Source organism: Haliotis cracherodii, unplaced genomic scaffold, assembly GCF_022045235.1.
Source record: "Haliotis cracherodii isolate W230 unplaced genomic scaffold, xgHalCrac1.p SCAF_8, whole genome shotgun sequence".
Taxonomy (NCBI): Eukaryota; Metazoa; Mollusca; class Gastropoda; order Lepetellida; family Haliotidae; genus Haliotis; species Haliotis cracherodii.
Window position 1 is genome coordinate 24,813,365 of NW_027266341.1, and position 22,166 is coordinate 24,835,530.

The following is a 22,166-nucleotide window of genomic DNA, read 5'->3' on the forward strand; positions in this document are numbered from 1 at the left end:
TACGGCATGGTATCTCAGTGTGCTAGCACTATAAATCGGCATCAGTTTGGACTAGTACAAGCAGCCACACAAACACACACACGTACATTCATGTCGCTATGTAAGTGCAATGATCTTGTACGCGACGTTAAACCCCATTTCACCTCACCTCACCTTCCCAACCAAACTTTCTGGAGATTCCATTCTTGAAACCAACTCAAAAGGACTCGCTAGGAAAATGTTCATGTCCTTCCAAGAAGGATTCATTTCAACCAGTTAGGAGAAGGGATAGAGCGCAACAACCTGTAGAGTCATCATGCCAATCGGACTATGATGGTAGGGGACAGAGCAGAAGAGGCACCAGATACGGAGGTTGGGGTGACCACAGGTTGTGACTCAGCTACCATCCTTCCCATTACACTAGATCCTGTCGACCTGGCATTACCTACAGACCACAATTTAAGATTGGTGACTTTCCACATAACGCCAACTCAGGGTCCAGTAGGCGATGTCTCTTGTCATACGCCCAGAACTGGAAGCAGATCACGTCCGACCGCTTGATCCTCAACATCGTATCAAAGGGGTACAAGCTTTACTTCTACCCCTATCCTCTCTTTGTATCCTAACCAGAAGGCCAAAGATACCATCTGGAATGAACCAAGGTATTAGCAGCAAATATAGCCATATGGGCACTACTAGAAAAGAAGGCCTTACGGGAACTTTAAAACACAGATGCCAGCTAACGATTTTACTCCCCAGTATTCCTCGTGCCAAAGAAGAACTCACCATACATGATGATAGACCTCAAGATCCCTAAAAAGTCTTTTCTGGTAACACCACCCAAGTTCCAGATGGAATCAATACAGAAGTTGCCTTCAAGCCTCAGAACAGGAGACTGGATCATCAGTATAGATCTGCAAGAAGCATTTCTCCAATGAACCCTTACATCTATCATTCCAAAAATATCTAGGTTTTGCTGTCAACAGAGGAAAATATTAATTTCAATTTCTTCCTATCAATAGTATATTTGCTATTCACCAGAGTCATGACTCCTATTATCAGCTCCACCCATCTGCAACTAGTTCGTATACACGGCTACCTCGATGTTTTTTTGGCACCGGATCAAGGCAGGTCATGGTTACAACAGAACAAGATCTTCCTGGTCCACCTTATGTCTTATCTGTGTTTCCTGGTACATCCGATGAAGTTGGAGACCATCCCAACACATACATTGTTAACATTGGGGGGGCAGATTCCAGCTACCTCTCAGATGTAACGGAGGATCATTATACCAAGACTTTGACGATGTTGCACACAGTACCATCTCATCCCATACGATAGCTCTGTTGGTGGATGTCTCTATTTGGGATTAAGTTAATGTTGTTTTCCACCAATTTAAGCCAACAATATTCCAGCTGTATGAGTACCCTGGTATAACTTCCGCTTGGCATGCATACTTTCATGAACTTGTTACGCATGATATGGATAGGTTATTTTTTCAGAAAGGGCAACATCATTTAGTAAAACATTAATAATGAAAAGGAGTTTATATGAATAAATTATTTGGAGAAACCTTCCAGATTTACACAAATATCTGTTCATATTTTTTCAAAATATATTCCATGGATATATTTATACATGTACCTCATTTGCATAAGAGCAAAACCCAATTTGAGACAAAAAATAATTATAATTTTTGATAGAGCGTCAAATAGTTTAAGAATGAAACTCTTAGTCAATGTACACCATAGTCATCCTGTTGATTCAAACACGTTATTATCAACAGTGGAACACTATCAGTTGTTATGACATTCACAGCTACCACCCCTTGATATCAATATGGGAACTTGTACTGACAGATAAGAATATGGTGTGTCAAATATGATGTATGGCAAGGGATGATTAGGAGAATTTTGGACAAAGATGACGTCAAAATATTGGTATGACAGATTCTTGCGTCATGTGATACTGAGGTAGTACTCATGGTACTTACCATATTTCTTCTAATAGAAGCCGGATCAATTGTTCAGTGCAAAAAATAGAAGTGGGGCCTCTAATAGACGCCGGGTAGAGAATTGATTGAGATATATCTACGGATATCACGAACACAAAATATTTCCTTTTCGTGACGAAGATGGAGCTAGCCATTGTCTGGGCTCATACACAGCTGTGATGATTCCTTAAAGTACAGTATCCAGATTATCCTTGTGTCACTAGTTACACATGATAATTAAGGTGTGGATTTTGCAAGGGGATCCATCAGTCAGGATATACTCTCCTCATAATGACTGCCCTTAATGTGTTGCAAGTTCTGAAATTCTTGGCATAGACTATATTCGAATATTGTGATGAGATATACACACAAACACACAGACACACATACACACACACTCTCTCTCGCATGCATGAGCACATTGAAAAGTACAGTTATAAACACGAAATAAATAAGAAACGTACAAAATATGTCGGCAGCCTGTAAGTAATCTTGTCTGGACAGAAAATCCACTGAACGATGTTGTGATCAGCTATCCACACCGTTGGGGAACCATGACTCGCAATCAACAAAGCATTGAGCCTGACCACCGTATCCGTTTGGTTGCCCTTTAAACATTATGACCAGCATAGGTCTGTGCCCAGTTCTAGCCCGAAATTACCATAAGTGAGTGAGTATGCTTTTACGCCGCTGTTAGCGATATTCCAGCAATAATACGGTGGATGACACAAGAATTGGCTTCACACATTGCATCCATGTCAGGATTGAACCCGGGTCTTCAGCATGATAAGCGAACACTTTAACCACTAGGCTACCCACCGCCCCTAGTGGTATAATGAGACTTGTAATGGGGTGTAGACGTACACAGTAGACCGCAGTTCTGTATGCAACATTGAGCCTTCATTTTGAACCAACCTCTAGTTTGAGAACACATTTTGAGAACTATTTTTAAGGGGGGATTAGACTTGGGCTATTTGGCAATCCCATCTCTTTTTATTTAAAGTAATGCCTTGTTCAAATTCCATGAAATTTTGTCCCCCACCACGTCATACCTAAAGACGTTAAAAGATGGTACTTGTTGTTACCCTGTATGGTGCTCGGCATTAAGGGGCTAAAACAAGGACTAGTTGGCTCGGAGTCAGTATACTGTGTCTGAGTGGGGTATTCATGTTAAACTGCGGCATGGTATCTCAGTGAGGTAGCACTATAAATCGGCATCAGTTTGGACTAGTACAAGCAGCCACACAAACACATACATGTACATGCACGTCGCAATATAAGTGCAATAATCTTGGACGCGACGTTAAACCCAATTTCACTTCACCTCACCATGAAATTTTAGTATGCGTACCAATTAACAGTTAATGATTGCCCTAATCACACAGACAGCAGTTCTGTATGCATCATTTAGCCTTCATTTTGAACCAACCTCTAGTTTGAGAACACATTTTGAGAACTATATTTCCAAAAGGGGGATTAGACTCGGGCTATTTGGCAGTCCCATCATTTTTTATTAAAAGTAATACCTTGTTCAAATTCCATGAAATTTAAGTATGCGTACCAAATTAACAGTTAATGATTGCCCAAATCACACAGACATAGCTTGGTTTGCTGTATGGTATTAATTACAATGTCTAGACCTTGGCAGAAAATGGACGTTAATCTCCCTTCAAGCTGACTGTACTGGCTTCTCAGTAATGCTGCCAATAACATTCCTGCCAGCTCAAATAAATCATTGTGTGATCATGTGTTTGTCATGATACAGTGTCATGATGTCTGGCGCTACTTTTGCACTTCCACAGATTAATCATACTCATATTCTACTCCCCTTAGCTGTGTATAAATGTATTCAACTAATTCTGTTAGCGCCAAGAGAAATGCATTTATTGACATGTTTAAAAGAACCAGATATAATATTTTCACAGGGGAATGTTATCAGAACAGTGTGCCTTAACCCTTCTGTTGTATACATTCACATCTTTAAGTGATGTCATTGATGACGATTTCAAAATAAAATATGTGAAATTAAATTTGAAGCTGCACTTAATGAAGTGCTGGTATTGGCTGAAAGTCTGTAAGCTGGCTACGTGTTTAGATATTACTGTTTTCGACGAAATAATCGCCCCGGGCACTCTCAAAATTAGAAGTAGGCGGCTCTTATTAGAATATAATTTTGGTGAAAGATCGTAAATTTTGTGGTATAGCTTACAGCCTGACGTGATACAAAAGAAAAGTCTCTGCGTATTATACACGACAGATGTATTTTTCCAGAATTAATTGCACGTAATAAAGGGTGGTTATGACATGAGAGTGAGTATTGTACACGAATAAATAGGTCTTGTGTACATTGATCAATCGGAAGGGTGCTAATTGGGATTGTTCACTAGCCAATATATTAGCAAATATCGCCATGGGCGGTTATTAGACGGTATGTCCCTGCATGATGGCTTTACAGTAGGATGCTGCAAGGGGTTGGTGAAAAGTTCTGGGCCTAACTACGAAGGATAGATAGTTTCCATGTTTACAGGTTGCAGATATTCCGATCTATTATTTGTTTGTTCTGTTTGTTGTTTTACGCCGCACTCAGCAATATTCCAGCTATGTGACAGCAGTGTGTAAATAATCGAGTCTGGACAGACAATCCAGTGACTGACATCATGAGCATCGATCCTAGTTATTTGGATACGATGACATGCATCAACCAAGTGAGACCATTGAGATCTCAATAACTCAGGGATTTGTTTTCTGAGTACTCTTTTACTCAAGGACTTCAGATCTCACTCTGTCAGGAACTTGAGATCTCACTCACTCACTCACTAAGTGACTTGAAATCACACAAAATGAACTAATGCTCATGGACTTGAGACTTTACTCACTCACTCAAGGACCTGAGATTCCACTGACTCACATAGAGACTTGCATCTCAGTCAATTACTCAAGGGTAAGCTATTTCAGTCAGTATTTTGAGATCACACTCACTCATTCACTAACTCATTCATTCACTCACTCACTCACTCATTCACTAAAGGATCTTAGATCTCACCAAGGCCTGTGAGATGACACAATGAGGGACTTGAAATCTCACTCACTCATTCACTCACTCAAAGACCTGAGATCCCACTTACTCTCCCAGGGACTCACATCTCACTCAAGGAACTGATATCTCCCTAAAGGACTTTGAATATCATTCAATTTCGATCTCAATCACTCACTCACTCAAGGACATTATATCTCCCTAAAGGACTTAAGATCTCACTCACTTTCGATCTAATTCACTTTCAAGCTCTTTCACTCACTCAATAACACAATATCTCACTAAAGGACTTTAAATCTCTCTCACTCACTAAAGGGCATTGTATTTCCCTAAAGGACTTTCAATCTCACTCACTTTTGATCTCACTCACTCAAGGACACAATATCTCACTAAATGACTTTTGATCTCTCTCACTTTAGATCTCACTCACTCAAAGACACAATATCTCACTAGATGACTTTTGATATCACTCACTCAAAGACACAATATCTCACTAAATGACTTTCGATCTCTCTCACTTTAGATCTCACTCACTCAGGGACACAATATATAACTAGATGACTTTCAGTCTCACTCACTTTAGATCTCACTCACTCAAAGACACAATATCCCACTAAATGACTTTCGATCTCTCTCACTTTAGATCTCACTCACCCAGGGAAACAATATCTAACTAAATGTCTTTCGATCTCACTCACTTTCGATCTCACTCAAAGACACAATTTCTCACTAGATGACTTTCGATCCTGCTAACTTTCGATCTCCCTCAAAGACACAATATCTCACTTAATTACTTTCGATCTCTCTCACTTTAGACCTCACTCACTCAGGGACACAATATCTAACTAAATAACTTTTAATCTCTCTCACTTTAGATCTCACTCACTCAAAGACACAATATCTCACTAGATGACTTACAATCTCGCTCACTTTCGGTCTCACTCACTCAGGGACACAATATCTAACAAAATGACTTTCGATCTCTCTCACTTTAGATCTCACTCAAAGACACAATATTTAACTAAATGACTTTCAATCTCTCTCACTTTAGATCTCACTAACTTAAGGACACAATATCTCACTAAATGACATTCAATCTCTCTAACTTTCGATCTCACTCACTCAAAGACACAATTTCTCACTAGATGACTTTTGATCTCACTCACTTCAGATCTCACTCACTCCCAGTATTCCGGACATGATACCTTCCATCACTGTTGATGAACTTAACACAATTAACTGATAACAAACCTGATTATCTAGTTCAATGACACTGTCCAGGTGTACACAGGCAGCCCCAGCGCCACGACACAACAAGCTGGTTTGAATACACCTCTCAGATCCAGACAATCGCCATCTTGGCAGTGAAGAGGATATTTTTAGACCTTATATTGACACGTTTTAGATGACATTGGAGCCAGCATGGTTGGCGAGAGCAATTCAATACGATATTATCATTTTCTGTGTCAAGACTTAGGTCCACTTCTTCTGACAGATTGCAGGTTCCTTGTAGAAATATTAGCCTTCTTGGAGGTATAACATTATCGGTAGCAATCGAGACAGAACATCTGTGTTGAGGAGACCGTGTGTTGGAGTGCGTTTCACATTGCATGGTACTTTGCAGCTCTTTTTAGAAAGTTTTAATTCTGCTTTCTTAAAGGGAAAATGTGATTTTCTGGTTCAGGACTCGCCATTGGAGTGTGTCAAATGTCTGGATCTAATAACAGTTTGCAGCAATTATACGGAAATGTTCAGGTTTTCTAATTGTGTTTTCAGCATCAGAATCAGGTCAGTGGACCACCACACTTTTAATGATTTTTTACTGGTTCTGTTGATGATCTGATGATAGTTACCAGCTCTTGAAGACAAAGTTCAAACTTTCTAAAATGTTAATTATATTTTCAGCGTCAATGTTGAGATTATTCTCTGGCACCGAGTGGCTCCTGGTACCTCTCAGATCCGATGACAGTTTGTGTGGAAATGTTTCATATTTAATGGGGATCAACATCAAGGTTCTACTCTGGAACTGCGTGGCTCGGTACCTCGCAGATCAGATGACAACTTTTATGGAAATGTTCCGCTTTATTAAGGGCATCATTTTGTTTTCAGCGTCAACGTCGCGATTCTACATCAGAGCTGAGTGGCCCCGGGTACCTCTCGGATCTGATGACAATCTCCAGCTCTGACGATGAGTCCAGCGAGGAGGAAAACAAGGTTCGGGGCAACTGGAGTGGGAGGTTTGAGTTTGTCCTGTCCTGTCTTGGATATGTTGTTGGACTGGGAAATGTCTGGCGGTTCCCCTACCTTGTCTACAGGAATGGTGGCGGTAAGTCAAGGTCACGTACTAGGGTCTGTCTACGATGTTACACTTAGCAAACACCCAGTATGTCTTAAGTATAGGTTACATCAAGAGGACCCAGTGTCTAATCGTTGAAATGGTTAATTAAACCACGAGGAGCGCAACATTTCAACGATTAGACACTTAGGTCTGAGTGGTCTAACATACTTAAACCATGTCCAACATTTATAGCACCGAAAATGCTTGAAAAACATTGTTTTGCTAAAGGTATTTTAAAAGATATTCAGGAACTGTGAGAACACTGTGTTAGTCGGCCCTGCGTGAAGCACGTGAAATATGTCCCCCGAGCCTTTTGCACGTACACCTCGCACTTTGCCGATTTGGGTTATAAAATGCATATCCCGGGGCAAGTATACCGTTCAATTTGGACCAACTTGAGCACTTTTGTCAATCACCTTATTATTACTTGTCCATGTTGATGGGCCTAATATGAGCAAACATTGCCCTGATCAAGATAACGATAATTTTGTTGCTATCCGTTTATTTCGTTGGATGAAAAGCTACCAAGTACTCTACAAATACTAGAAATGCATACAGTAACATACTATATAAAAATTGCATAAAACATATTTCATGCCAGTAGTCCTGATGTAAGAGACACAGAATAAAATCCAACTCACTCTCTGACATATGCTGAATAAATTATATATGGAAATACCAAAGTTGTTGTGACTCTTTAAGGTCAGAACATTTTGTGAGAGTAGGCCTGTCTATCTGGCTTTTTTTGGAGACATTTTCCATTAATGAGCTGCTGTGTGGTTTCACTACATTGGTAATTTGGTGGAAAGGACACTTTCCCTGTGGCACAGGCTGGGCCAACCGTCCATCATGGAAGGTGGTAGTGAAGTGCAACCTGAAGAGGGGTCATTAGCAGAACACAAGACAGAAAGGGCAAATGTCCATGAAAAGGAGTAGAAATTAAGGTCTCGTTACAGTAGTCTGAAAGCACCATGTTCAGGAATATACTTTCTGTGATCAAGATAACCCGACACTGATGACGTTGATGACCGCAGGAACGAATGTATTGCAGTGACATGTCTTATCTGGGAGTGGTAAATTTTATCAATTCTTGGAAATGCTGATTTAAGGTGACCTGACACCTGTCTACTGACTGAAGTCCAAAGACAGTTTCACGGTGATTCCCTGACACCCCTGTACTGACTGAAGTCCAAAGACAGTTTGACAATGGGTCCCTGACACCCCTGTACTGACAGAAGTCCAAAGACAGTTTGACAATGGGTCCCTGACACCCCTGTACTGACTGAAGTCCAAAGACAGTTTGACAATGGGTCCCTGACACCCCTGTACTGACTGAAGTCCAAAGACAGTTTGACAATGGCTCCCTGACACCCCTGTACTGACTGAAGTCCAAAGGTAGTTCCACAATGGCTCCCTGACATACCTGTACTGTCTGAAGTCCAAAGGTAGTTCCACAGTGGCTCCCTGACATACCTGTACTGTCTGAAGTCCAAAGACAGTTTCACAGTGATTCCCTGACACCCCTGTACTTACTGAAGTCCAAAGATAGTTCCACAATGGCTCCCTGACATCCCTGTACTGTCTGAAGTCCAAAGACAGTTCTACAATGGCTCCCTGACATCCCTGTACTGTCTGAAGTCCAAAGGTAGTTCCAAAATCGCTCCCTGACATCCCTGTACTGTCTGAAGTCCAAAGACAGTTTCACAGTGATTCCCTGACACCCCTGTACTTACTGAAGTCCAAAGATAGTTCCACAATGGCTCCCTGACATCCCTGTACTGTCTGAAGTCCAAAGACAGTTCTACAATGGCTCCCTGACATCCCTGTACTGTCTAAAGTCCAAAGATAGTTCTACAATGGCTCCCTGACATCCCTGTACTGTCTGAAGTCCAAAGACAGTTCTACAATGGCTCCCTGACATCCCTGTACTGTCTGAAGTCCAAAGGTAGTTCCAAAATCGCTCCCTGACATCCCTGTACTGTCTGAAGTCCAAAGACAGTTATACAATGGCTCCCTGACATCCCTGTACTGTCTGAAGTCCAAAGGTAGTTCCAAAATCGCTCCCTGACATCCCTGTACTGTCTGAAGTCCAAAGACAGTTTCACAGTGATTCCCTGACACCCCTGTACTTACTGAAGTCCAAAGATAGTTCCACAATGGCTCCCTGACATCCCTGTACTGTCTGAAGTCCAAAGACAGTTCTACAATGGCTCCCTGACATCCCTGTACTGTCTGAAGTCCAAAGGTAGTTCCAAAATCGCTCCCTGACATCCCTGTACTGTCTGAAGTCCAAAGACAGTTCTACAATGGCTCCCTGACATCCCTGTACTGTCTGAAGTCCAAAGGTAGTTCCAAAATCGCTCCCTGACATCCCTGTACTGACAGAAGTCCAAAGACAGTTCCACAATGGCTCCCTGACATCCCTGTACTGTCTGAAGTCCAAAGACAGTTTCGCAGTGATTCCCTGACATCCCTGTACTGTCTGAAGTCCAAAGACAGTTCCACAATGGCTCCCTGATATCCCTGTACTGTCTAAAGTCCAAAGATGTTCCACAATGGCTCCCTGACATCCCTGTACTGTCTGAAGTCCAAAGACAGTTCCACAATGGCTGTCTGACACTCGTGTACTGACAGAAGTCCAATGCTTGTTCCTGTTTTTCTCCAATGTCAAATTGTCATGCTGAGCTATTTTTCTGGTGTCCCCTACTATAGAATTGTTGGACCATTGCTAAAAGCAACCTCAAACCACACTCATTCACTCTCTCAGAGCAGTGTTAACCCCACCTTACTGTGACAATCCTCTGTTGTAGGTGCGTTCTTCATCCCCTATCTGATAATGCTGGTGTTCTGTGGCATCCCCCTGGTGTACATGGAGCTGGCCTTCGGGCAGTACGCCAGTCTTGGACCCATCACCATATGGAGAGCAGTGCCACTGTTTAAAGGTAAGGCTTTTAGTATTATCTTCCCCCGAAACAACAGGGCATGACCCTCAACACTGTATACAGGACACCAGGAAGGGTGTCTCTAGGATGATAGAGCCTACTGGATAAAGCATTCGCTCATGACACCGAAGACCCCAGCTTGATTCTCCACATGGGTGCAATGTGTGAAGTCCATTCCTGGTGAAAACTGCTTATAGCCTTAAAGCATGCTCCTGTCAGATTATGCATTAATCAGACAACTGTTCATGTGTCATTGTGAAATTTGAGATGAAATTAGTGTATGGGCAATACTGGATGGTATATTTACGAAATAAGCGTTGATAAACGACATAAACGACACAGCCCCAAATGGTTTATTCTCCCTGCAGTGCTTAATTGTATGATAAACAATGACCACGAATCGTTTATTTCTTATATGAGATATCAACATTTTGTACAGCCATTTTAAGGATGTCAATGAATTTTACAAGCTTTACAAACATTTACCCGTATTTAAATAATGATGACTCCCTGAATACAATCCGACCTCGGGAATGTCAGACAAGTCCATTTTATGTACAATGGGGTTAAGTTTGGTATTCTCACAATTTTCACGTTGATTGTCTGCACCTTTTCCCCAATACCGATTGTCATATCTCTCCCACTTCGGTGTAATCATTCGGCCGCTCTGTCCATCTGCATTGCCCAGCTACATCTATAGGGAACAACTCACTAGACACTACCCTCTCAAAAATAACATCGTTTAATTAACGTCATCAAGAGTGCTTGTTCAAATCTGCAGAAATGACGTCATGATAGAACAATGTGAAATAAACCATGCTTCGTTCTTCATTATTCTTTGCAATTTATGGCGTAGCTGTATTATATTTGTTTGTAATAATTATTTTAATAATGGCCACAAGTATGTCATATACTAATCTCATATTTACCCTATTGTCCAGGTGACCCGTGAAGACGCAGGGTAGAATGGGTCTTCAGCAACCCATGCTTGCCGTAAAAAGGCGATTATGCTTGTCGTAAAAGGACACCAACGGGATTGGGTGGTCAGACTCGCTGACGTGGTTGATGCATGTCATCAATCCCAATTGCGTGGATCGATGCTCATGACCAATCACTGGATTGTCTGGTCCAGACTAGATTATTTACAGATTGCCGTCATATAGCTGGAATATTGCTGAGTGCGGTGTTAAACAACCAACCAACCAACCAACCATTGTCCAGGCTTATATATTGGTATGATTGTGGTTTTTTTTTGGTTTTTTTTTTGTTTGACGCCACACACAATATTACAACTGTGTGCCAATCAGTTTGTAAATAATTAAGTCTGGACTAACATCATGAGCATCAAAATACACAATTGGGATACAATGACATACATCAACCAAGTCAGCAAGCCAAACCCTTTGATCCTGTAAGCACCTCTTATGACAAGCATGGGTGGATAATACCAATTCTACCCCAAATCTTCACGGAGTGGTGGTATGATTGTGACATTTGATGTGAGCATGTGGACATACAATTAAACATCTTCTGTGCCCCCGAGTATTGGTATATTGACTGTTGGTCCTTTGACTAGCATTGGTGACCATACACCTTGTCATACTGCATAACAACGTTGGCAAGCCATAGTGAGTGAGTATGGTTTTACGCCGCTTTCAGCAATATTCCAGCAATATCACGGCGGGGGTCACCGGAAATGGGCTTCACACATTGTACCCATGTCGAGAATCGAACCCGGGTCTTCGACGTGACGAGCTAACGCTTTAACCACTAGGCTACCGGACCGCCCTGGCAAGCCATAGGGTTCATGAAGTTGTGTTGTACATACCAGCATTATAGTGTATTTGTACTGTGCTGTGCTTACAGAGTGTCTGGGGGCAGGCATGGCCCAGTCATCTACGACGCTGCGATTCGCTGTGCAGAGTTGCATCCCTAATTGGGCACTCCAGAAACCTATGATCGTGGGTTCAATATCCTGTTCACCCCAATTTTGTTCCTAGGTTTGTCAGCACCATACCCGGCCTCGTGGGTTTCACCAAAAGTGGTTAACGTCTGAGACCTGTATCACTTCGGGCTTGCCTCCCACATTAAGCTGACACTCTGTGATATAACTGGAACACTGTACCAAGCAGCATTAAACCTAACTCACTCACTGACCACCAAGTGTCTACTGAAAGCAGCCAGTCACTAAAGTGAGCTACAGAGCGTTATATATCTACTTTGTCTTGTTTGATTGATCACCCTCGCCTACATTAAAAAAGCGAAGATTCAGGTTCTGATGGCAATTAAGTCCCTACATATTGTTTCACTTTTGTTCAATGCAGGATTTAGGTAAAGTATGCTACTCAAAAGAAGTTAAGGACATGCCATGACAGATTATCAATCTAATTTTAAAAAGTCGGAGGTCCTTAACTTCTATTAGGAATATTGCAAGCATAGACTGAAAAACAGGCATTTTTAGACAAAATTCCAGAATTCTAAGGTTGTTAATTTTTTTCTGTGTACATTTCTGGGTTTTTTTGTCCTTAAGTCGCACTGAAAATAGTTTCTTATTAAGGTGTGCCTCATGGCATTATTTTGTCAGGAAAAGCTATAAAACAAGACATGGTGTTGGAGAGGTCATAAGATGCAGGATTAGATGTGTGGACAGATAATTAATGTCTCCCACACACGCCTTACGCTTCTACCTGACAGGAATAATGTTCCCACTCTTTCCTCCCCTGTACATAGTTGAGTCACACAGAATAACCTGACTGCACATTAATATGTCACACACGCCTCCTAAAATCTAAACTTACCCCACCTCGACGAGACATTCCTTGGTCTGTTGGGTCATTAATTGTTTCTGGTAAGTGTGTCAGTGTTATACGTGGGACAATATGTCATTCTGGGGGAAGGGTGTTCTTGGTATTGAGGCTAAGATTGCTTGAATATTTATGTCAGTGTATGCATGTTGTGGTTATTCATTGAAAGTTTTTGAAATGTGTTCTAAGAAATATGAAATAAACCTTAAAGACACCTTTTTAATGACCTTTAATGCCAGGATGTTCATTCCCAAATTGCGAAGGGGTGTGAGGCCAAATTTGAAATGAAATATGTTTTAAAGTTTGATTTGAGACGAATCCTCAGAAAAAAACAAAATCATAAACATCATTTTTGTTTCGTAAGGTAGGCTTGACCATTAGATAACAACATAAGATTGTATGACCTTTGCGTAAATCTTTTTATAAACAAGAATTGTGTTTATTACTTGAATTGATTTCTTTAATGTAGACAATGACAGTTAATTTGACTATATGGGCTGTTCTCCATCAGTTCCAGCCTTTGGTGTCTACATAACACAACCTTTGAGGTATCAAGCGTGCTCTTTCTACAATATTTCAAAGAGCATCTTACAACTCTTTCTTAAAAGTTGTTTGTTCAAGGATACAACATTCAAGACATCTTCAGTAAGACTCATAGAGGGCATTTCCTAATTTGACATTTCAGTGACCAAAAATTGTTCGATAAAGTACCATATATTTACTTGTTCCATATGTTTCCATGTCTTTGGGGTGAACAGTTGACTTGCCTTTGCATGTGTTCGTGATGGGTGCCACCAGAGGGGCGGGAAATGCTCACCTTTTCAAGGCAAACACCTGGTATCTTCACTATATGATAGTGATTCACAAACACATGCTTATGATATAGTTGGAATCATAAAATGGGATTCTTCTTTCAGAGATTTCTTTTGATTTTGGCAATTATTTTTTGTAATTTTTGTTTGTGTAGGTGTGCAGCCATTTTAAACATTTTAAGGGATTGTCTTCATGTGTTGGCATATTTCTTCTAATTGATGTTCACTGGATTGATGACTCGGAATAACATTTAAGGAATTGGTGTAATCCATCTTTGGAAGGCAAAGACATTAACTGACTATAAAAGACCAGTTTCCACCCTTGATGAACTAGGCTGGAATTCCAGAGTTACAATTTGGCTGGACTAACGAGTCTATGCATAGTCCAATCAAAATCGCATAACGAACTAGACCTCCAGTTTGTAAACGACATGGATTTCAATGTGCAGATTCCAGTCGACTGCAGGATTTGCAAAGCATGTGTACCATCAACAGGGCATCCTCAGACATTTTGCAAATCTTTTCATGTTTTTAATCAAGGTGCTCAAGCGATTTGATGCACTTCTCGAGGTAAAATCCGTTTTATTATGGATCTTGATTATCGATCAGATCGTCTTGACTTGGCCCCACCAATTTGTTTGAAGCAAATGCATGTGATATGGGAGATTGATTGGTCAAAAGGAGGGACATAGAAGGGACATAACGCATAATAGACACTGGTGGTGCCACAATCAAGTCTGGAAATTCAGCGTTCTTCAGCAAGGGTTGAAACTGGACTTTTTCAGTCAGGTAACGCCCTTACCTCAGGAAGATGAGTGTAATAGGAAGCTGAACAAATATTATTTTAAGTAGATAAATATGGCGATAAATTCAACTGTGCCAAATTTGTAAGTTAGATCAGCCTTGAGTCTGTATGGGTTGTCAAGACATCATGTGTTTTGTAATAAGTTTGGAAATGTTGTTGGCAGGAAGGGAAGAACTCAATTACCTCCATGGCTATGACATCATGCACTGGGAGGATGTGCTCAAGTGGCACCACTTCTGCACCTGGTAGGATGGGGGAGTCACAAGTAGCTCCCGAGAACATCAAATATTGAACATAAAACAAAAAGTAACAGATCCAATCAATGTCTGAATCACATTTTTCTGTAAATATTTGAAATTTTAACAACTACTGGTGTTGTTTAGTGTGTGGGTAAAGTTTGGAAAATTGATTTTCAAAGATTATTCATGAGCTACGCTTCAGGTGAGATCAAGTGCATCTCTTGGAGATCAAGTGCATCTCAACATGCCAAGATACAGCAGTGCAAGGGTTTGGGCATGAATTACAAGTAAAGAAGTTAATAAGATAAATATTATGGATATATCATTTTTAAAATGCATGTTAATCTTTTCATGGAAGTAATTCTTGATTGAAACTTAAAGGCGTAGTAAACTGAAAAAAATGTTTGCAATTCTGTTTCCAATATTAATTTCCCAAGATACATTTGTCAATTTCCGAGAATTTTTTTTTGTAATATTCATAGAAAGTATTGAAATGTCCAAGTTTGTGAAGCGCACCGAATACCATGGACCCCTTTTAACCCCAGCGAAGGGAATCCCAACCCCCAGAATCATGAACATCAATATGCGCAGTTGAGATACGATGACATGCATCAACCAAGTCAGCGAGCCTGACCACCCGATCATGTTAGCCGCCTCTTATGACAAGCATGGGTTCTTGAAGACCAATACTAACCTGGATCTTTATAGGGGGGAGGAGAACTTATGAATTATTAGCGAGAATGATTCATTCATATACAAAAATGTTTGGAGGAAGATTATTTTAATATTTCAATACAACAAACCTAAAGAAGTCTTGAAACCCAGATAGGTTTTATGCAGCAAGCCACCTTATAAAATACTCAATGCAATAAGAGGTTTTCTAAAATAGGAATTTCCGGGGATGTATGCGGAACGGCGTTATGTGTATATATATATATATAGACATTAGCAGGGTTAATTAATATTGCTAGATGATTATTTTTTGTGTGATAGCTCTGGGAGGGGTAGCCTTCTGTCTGAAGTGTTAAGTCCGTTCCTGGAGTCCTCAACTATTATTAAGATGGAATGTTGCTGAGACTGGCATAACCTGAAACCATACTCTCTCACTCACCCAAGAATGTCAGAATTGTAAGATTTTTCTAATTGTGTCCATGATAATCATTAATCAATCATTGATGGCTTTTAAAACCAATTGTGACCAGTTCCAGACACCATGTCACTCACCCCAGTGCAATAAGGTCTAGTTGGTGCATTTATTTAGAGAAATGATCAACTGGAAAAGAAGTTGTTGTTGAAGAAAACACCTTCAATCTGCTTGAATTCTCACACCACACCTGAAGTATGACTTGGTGCCAAGGCAAATATGTCTAACACTCGGATCATCTGTGAGATAAATATTCTAATGCAAGCATTTAAAACATGAAAGCGCTTTCCTGTTGTTGAAGACTAAATGTTTTGTTTTAATGAGATGAAATGAAAACTGTGTATAAACATTCACGCTTCAGTGAGCTAAATCTTTGCTCAAATGGATGTAAGATGTTATTCTTAGGAAAGAAAATTGTTCGACTTTGAGATGGTGATTCTGTTTGAAGACAAAGGTTTCACAATATTATTGTACATAGGTCTTTCTTTACACTGCACTAAGGTATGTGATCCATGTTTATGAATCTGCCAACCCTGAACTTCTAGAAAGTAGAACACAAATAACAATTAAATGCTTTTTTTACAATGCCATCACACATTTCTTTCCTATTTGAATTACAGAATTGATAGGACCTGAAGGTTTTGTCAAGAAAAGTCTATCAATATCAGGTGTCCTATCAAATGATACAAAAAGTTATTTTAATAACAGTTTTTTATGCAAAGAAAATTCAAAGAAATAGGGGCAAGAACTATTTTCAGTCAAGAAAAGCACCTGGTTACATTTTGATTGACTTGCACCGACATTTTTTGTTCTCTAATTCACTTGGAGGTGCCAAATATTGTGTTAGTGTTTTCAAAACCCAGTAGATCGTCTAGCCACAATGTACTGGAAGACATGATCGAGTGAGATTGTCAGTCAGGTAACATAGAACAGGTGAGCCCGGACACTGCTGTGAAGATAGGTGGGTGTAGGTATTGTTCACTTGCTTTTCAAGGTGTATTCACTGAGGTTACATGGTACTGTTGGAAGCAGTCATTCAGACACTGCTGTAGACATGTGGAGATGGTGTAGGTATTGTACACTTGCTTTTCAAGGTGTATTCACTGAGGTTACATGGTACTGTTGGAAGCAGTCATTCAGACACTGCTGTAGACATGTGGAGATGGTGTAGGTATTGTACACTTGCTTTTCAAGGTGTATTCACTGAGGTTATGTGGTACTGTTGGAAGCAGTCATTCAGACACTGCTGTAGACATGTGGAGATGGTGTAGGTATTGTACACTTGCTTTTCAAGGTGTATTCACTGAGGTTACATGGTACTGTTGGAAGCAGTCATTCAGACACTGCTGTAGATGTGTGGAGATGGGGTGGGTGTAGGTATTGTACACTTGCTTTTCAAGGTGTATTCACTGAGGTTACATGGTACTGTTGGAAGCAGTCATTCAGACACTGCTGTAGACATGTGGAGATGGTGTGGGTGTTGTACACTTACTTTTCAAGGTGTATTCACTGAGGTTACATGATACTGTTGGAAGCAGTCATTCAGACACTGCTGTAGACATGTGGAGATGGTGTAGGTATTGTACACTTGCTTTTCAAGGTGTATTTACTGAGGTTATGTGGTACTGTTGGAAGCAGTCATTCAGACACTGCTGTAGATGTGTGGAGATGGGGTGGGTGTAGGTATTGTACACTTGCTTTTCAAGGTGTATTCACTGAGGTTACATGGTACTGTTGGAAGCAGTCATTCAGATACTGCTGTAGACATGTGGAGATGGTGTAGGTATTGTTCACTTGCTTTTCAAGGTGTATTCACTGAGGTTATGTGGTACTGTTGGAAGCAGTCATTCAGACACTGCTGTAGACATGTGGAGATGGTGTAGGTATTGTACACTTGCTTTTCAAGGTGTATTCACTGAGGTTACATGGTACTGTTGGAAGCAGTCATTCAGACACTGCTGTAGACATGTGGAGATGGTGTGGGTGTTGTACACTTACTTTTCAAGGTGTATTCACTGAGGTTACATGATACTGTTGGAAGCAGTCATTCAGATACTGCTGTAGACATGTGGAGATGGTGTAGGTATTGTTCACTTGCTTTTCAAGGTGTATTCACTGAGGTTACATGGTACTGTTGGAAGCAGTCATTCAGACACTGCTGTAGACATGTGGAGATGGTGTAGGTATTGTACACTTACTTTTCAAGGTGTATTCTTCCCAAAAAGCAGAGGTGCAAATGCTCTGTATGCTCTACAGGAACAACTTGTGTAGTTTCTTTACAACAAATATATTCAAATAATATCTTCATTAGATGAGAAATATCTGTTAAGAACTACCTCAGTAAGTCAGTCTCAATGACAGCACATCGTAATGCATGTACATCAAATACAAGAGGTCAAAATGGCCGACACGATAAATGTGATGGGAGAAAATGAATCATTTAGTCATCACCGACCTCTCGTCCAATGGAAAAGATGTATATCGTGTAAACTTCAAATTAAAAAATTATAAGTATTTGGTAATTGTGATCAACCCTCTGTTTCAGGTATTGTGTATTTGTGTTTAATCCTCTGTTACAAGTATTTGGTATTTGTGATCAACGCTCTGTTACGGGTATTGTGTATTTGTGATCAACCTTCTGTTACGGGTATTGTGTATTTGTGATCAACCCTCTGTTTCGGGTATTGTGTATTTGTGTTTAATCCTCTGTTACAAGTATTTGGTATTTGTGATCAACCCTCTGTTACAGGTATTGTGTATTTGTGATCAACCCTCTGTTGCGGGTATTGGGTATTTGTGATCAACCCTCTGTTACGGGTATTGGGTATTTGTGATCAACCCTCTGTTACGGGTATTGTGTATTTGTGATCAACCCTCTGTTACGGGTATTGTGTATTTGTGATCAACCTTCTGTTACGGGTATTGTGTATTTGTGATCAACCTTCTGTTACGGGTATTGGGTATTTGTGATCAACCCTCTGTTACGGGTATTGGGTATTAGTGTTTAGTCCTTTGTTACAGATATTGGGTATTCTTTTGTGCTGAATCTTCTGTTTTAGGTATGACTTGATGATAATTGTGTCTGATGTCTCTATTTGTTTGCTACAAAATAATTTTTTTTTTTTTTTTTTCAGGTATCGGGTACTCCATGGTGATTGTGTCAGGTGTTGTATCTATATACTACAACATGGTCAATGCCTGGGGCTTCTACTATTTGTTTACATCCATGACGTCCGAGTTGCCATGGCGATCCTGCAAGAACCACTGGAACACTATATGTAAGACAACTCTGTCAGTCATCATTAGCTCAGTGCAGACAGACCGAGTTTGTTGTCAGTCTGACATTCAGTCACTAGGGGAATGTGACTATGTTGGCTGAAATGGGATCATTGTTTTTGTTAGATGTTGATAAAAAGGTTGACAGGTCATATGAAGACAAATTGATAAGTCAGCAAAATTACTTAAGTGGAAAATAGCACAAGGTCATCATGACTGAAAGTGGTCTTGGGCTGGTTTCTGTGTGTGTGTGTGTGTAGGGGGTGTGTGTGGGGGTACTTTGGCAGTTATTAGTGAGTGAGTTGGGATTAATACCACTATATAATGGCTCGTCAGCTTAATGTGGGAGGAAAGAGAAAAGTGATGCATATCTCAGACATTTACCACTTCGGTGAAACCCACGAGCACGGTTATGGTGCTGACAAACCTAGAAACATAATCAGTGTAAACCGGGATTCGACCAACAATCATAGGTTCCTTTCATGCCCAAGGGATGCAACTCTGCAAAACACATTGTGGCACCTTAAACGACTGGGCCACCCATGCCCCCTTGGCAGTTATAAAAGCTAATCCAAACCTTGTGAGTCTCAAAGAATTGCTTTCATGAAATAATCAGTCACAATCAATGATGTGTTTTGTCTCTCTCTGCAGATTGTCATGAAAACAAGTTTGACGTGACGAACTGTACGTCGGTGAATATGTCCTACGTGGAGTTGCCAGCCTTTCACAATGATTCATGTTACACTGTGTTACGGAACTGTAACAAGTTCAACGAGAGTCGGATAGGACAATGTGTTAGGACGTTACGGAAGATATTTGGTGAGGATGTGATCACCGAGGAACAGTACACCAACAGGACAAGTCCTAGTGAAGAATATTTTTAGTGAGTTTGTGTTTTCATTTCATTCACACATTACTCTTGAATGTGAAAAATTGCTGAAAAGTGAACACTATATTAAGCTGACTGTCAAGGACATGTGAACACACAATGCCATTGAGAAAGTGGACAAATGTAACCCATGTTATATTTGGGATAACACTTTCTTAGTAAAGTACAGATTCTTGTACTTTTTGGGGTTGAGTCCTGTCTGGGATTCGATCCCACACTGCCAGAGTGAGGCACCTAATTGCCAGCACACAAAGTTAGCGATCTAACCCACTCAGCCACCGAGGCTTCCACAAAAATAAAAGTCCGAAAACTGGTAGGCCTTGTGGGTTAGACAGGAGACGGGACTCAACCCAAAAAAGTAATAGAATCTGTACTTTACTAAGAAAGTGTTATCCCAAATATAACATTTGTTTTATCAAGGACATGTTTGCTATAAAAATAAACATTTGAATTTAAGAGACTTTGCATTGCCTATAGGAAGTACTGCCATACAATCTTGGCCATCTATTTGACAGGACTAGTTGAAGATTCCGGGGTAGAATAGGTCTTCAGCAACCCAGGCTTGCAATAAAGGGCGACTATGCTTGTCGTAAAAGGCGACTAACGGGATCGGGTGGTCAGGCTCGCTGACCTGGTAGATACATGTCATCGATCCCAATTGCACGGATCGATGCTCATGATATTAATCACTGGTTTGTCTGGTCCAGACTCGATTATTTACATTCGCCATCATATAGCTGGAACATTGCTGAGTGCGGCGTTAAACAACTTACAAACAAACATCCAACCAACCAACCAAAACCAAATGACATTCAAGAATTTTGTTCAGTCTTGAATTTTTTAATCGAGAACTTTGCTAAAATATTAATTTTATTTAGCGGCAGCGGGATCTAGGGTTGGATTTGAATGAGATTGGTGCAACTGTTGCAATAGTATTCAAATGCACATGTCGTAGGATAATTCCCTGTCATCCTTTTCTAACATAGAGTACCAAACATAAAGTACCCTCTATCTCTGTATCAGCCTCTGTTCCCTATACCTGAGGACCAGCAATTTCAAACAGAACTTTCCAAGTGACAAAATCTTCAAAATGGGCATTCATGTTCCATCCAACTTTTGATGATTCTAGGCAGAAAAAGTCATACTTTCTCTGAAATCGAACTTGGACCAATGACCCAGGCTGTCAGCAATCTGAAACATTATTATTGTAAAAGGTATTTAAACTGGGGATTGGATGGTCAAAATGACTGTTGAACATGAAAACTTCTTTCGTGGGATTACACTCAACTGGATTATGTACCAAGGAGACCACTATCCAGACTGCTCTTAGATATTGCTAAACAAATAATTTACAAGTCATTCTGTGGCATTTGATTGCCTAAACAAGCAGTTCTATTTGTGTTTATGTTTCCATAAACCTAAAAATAATTAGGCCACACCCACTGACAGACTACTGTTTTTTGATTGGGTGATAATAGAGCGGGCAGTGCCTGTCTTGCATTTTTGCAGTTATGACGTCACTGATTTTATATAGTTGTTGACAGTTGTTTGTGTTCATGATTTAGTAAGCTATTAGTTACTATTGTGTTGACGTATCTATATATTAGAATTCACTTCAATATGTTATTGCCTTTACCGTATTAGACGTAATAAGCGCCCACAGCGATATTTGCTAATATACTGGCTAGCGAACCTATTAACACCCCTTCCGGTCTGATTGATCAATGTACACAACACTTATTTATTCGCGTTTAATACGCATTCGTGTGTTCTATGCACCCTTAATTATTGGGCAATTATCTCGTATATAAACATTTCAGGCTGTCGGCATAAACCACAAAATTTATCTTTGAACTCTGTTTTTTTTTCACCAAAATAATATCATGATAAGAGCCCCTTTTTTCTAATTTT

The 22,166-nt window shown here is 40.3% G+C and overlaps 2 protein-coding genes across 2 annotated transcripts in view; one reads left to right on the forward strand and one right to left on the reverse strand.

Moving 5' to 3' along the window:
* LOC139449933 (uncharacterized) overlaps positions 1–22,166 on the forward strand; it is a 238,979-nt gene that overhangs the window by 199,058 nt on the left and 17,755 nt on the right. Inside the window, exons 14-17 of the mRNA XM_071231546.1 lie at positions 7,116–7,332; positions 10,155–10,286; positions 19,225–19,368; positions 20,018–20,249. Of these exons, the coding sequence (XP_071087647.1) occupies positions 7,116–7,332; positions 10,155–10,286; positions 19,225–19,368; positions 20,018–20,249 (725 nt within the window). The remainder of the gene's footprint in view (positions 1–7,115; positions 7,333–10,154; positions 10,287–19,224; positions 19,369–20,017; positions 20,250–22,166) is intronic.
* Positions 1–22,166, reverse strand: part of LOC139449932 (neuronal membrane glycoprotein M6-a-like) — a 242,031-nt gene that overhangs the window by 68,126 nt on the left and 151,739 nt on the right. The gene's annotated exons all lie outside the window — the stretch shown is intronic.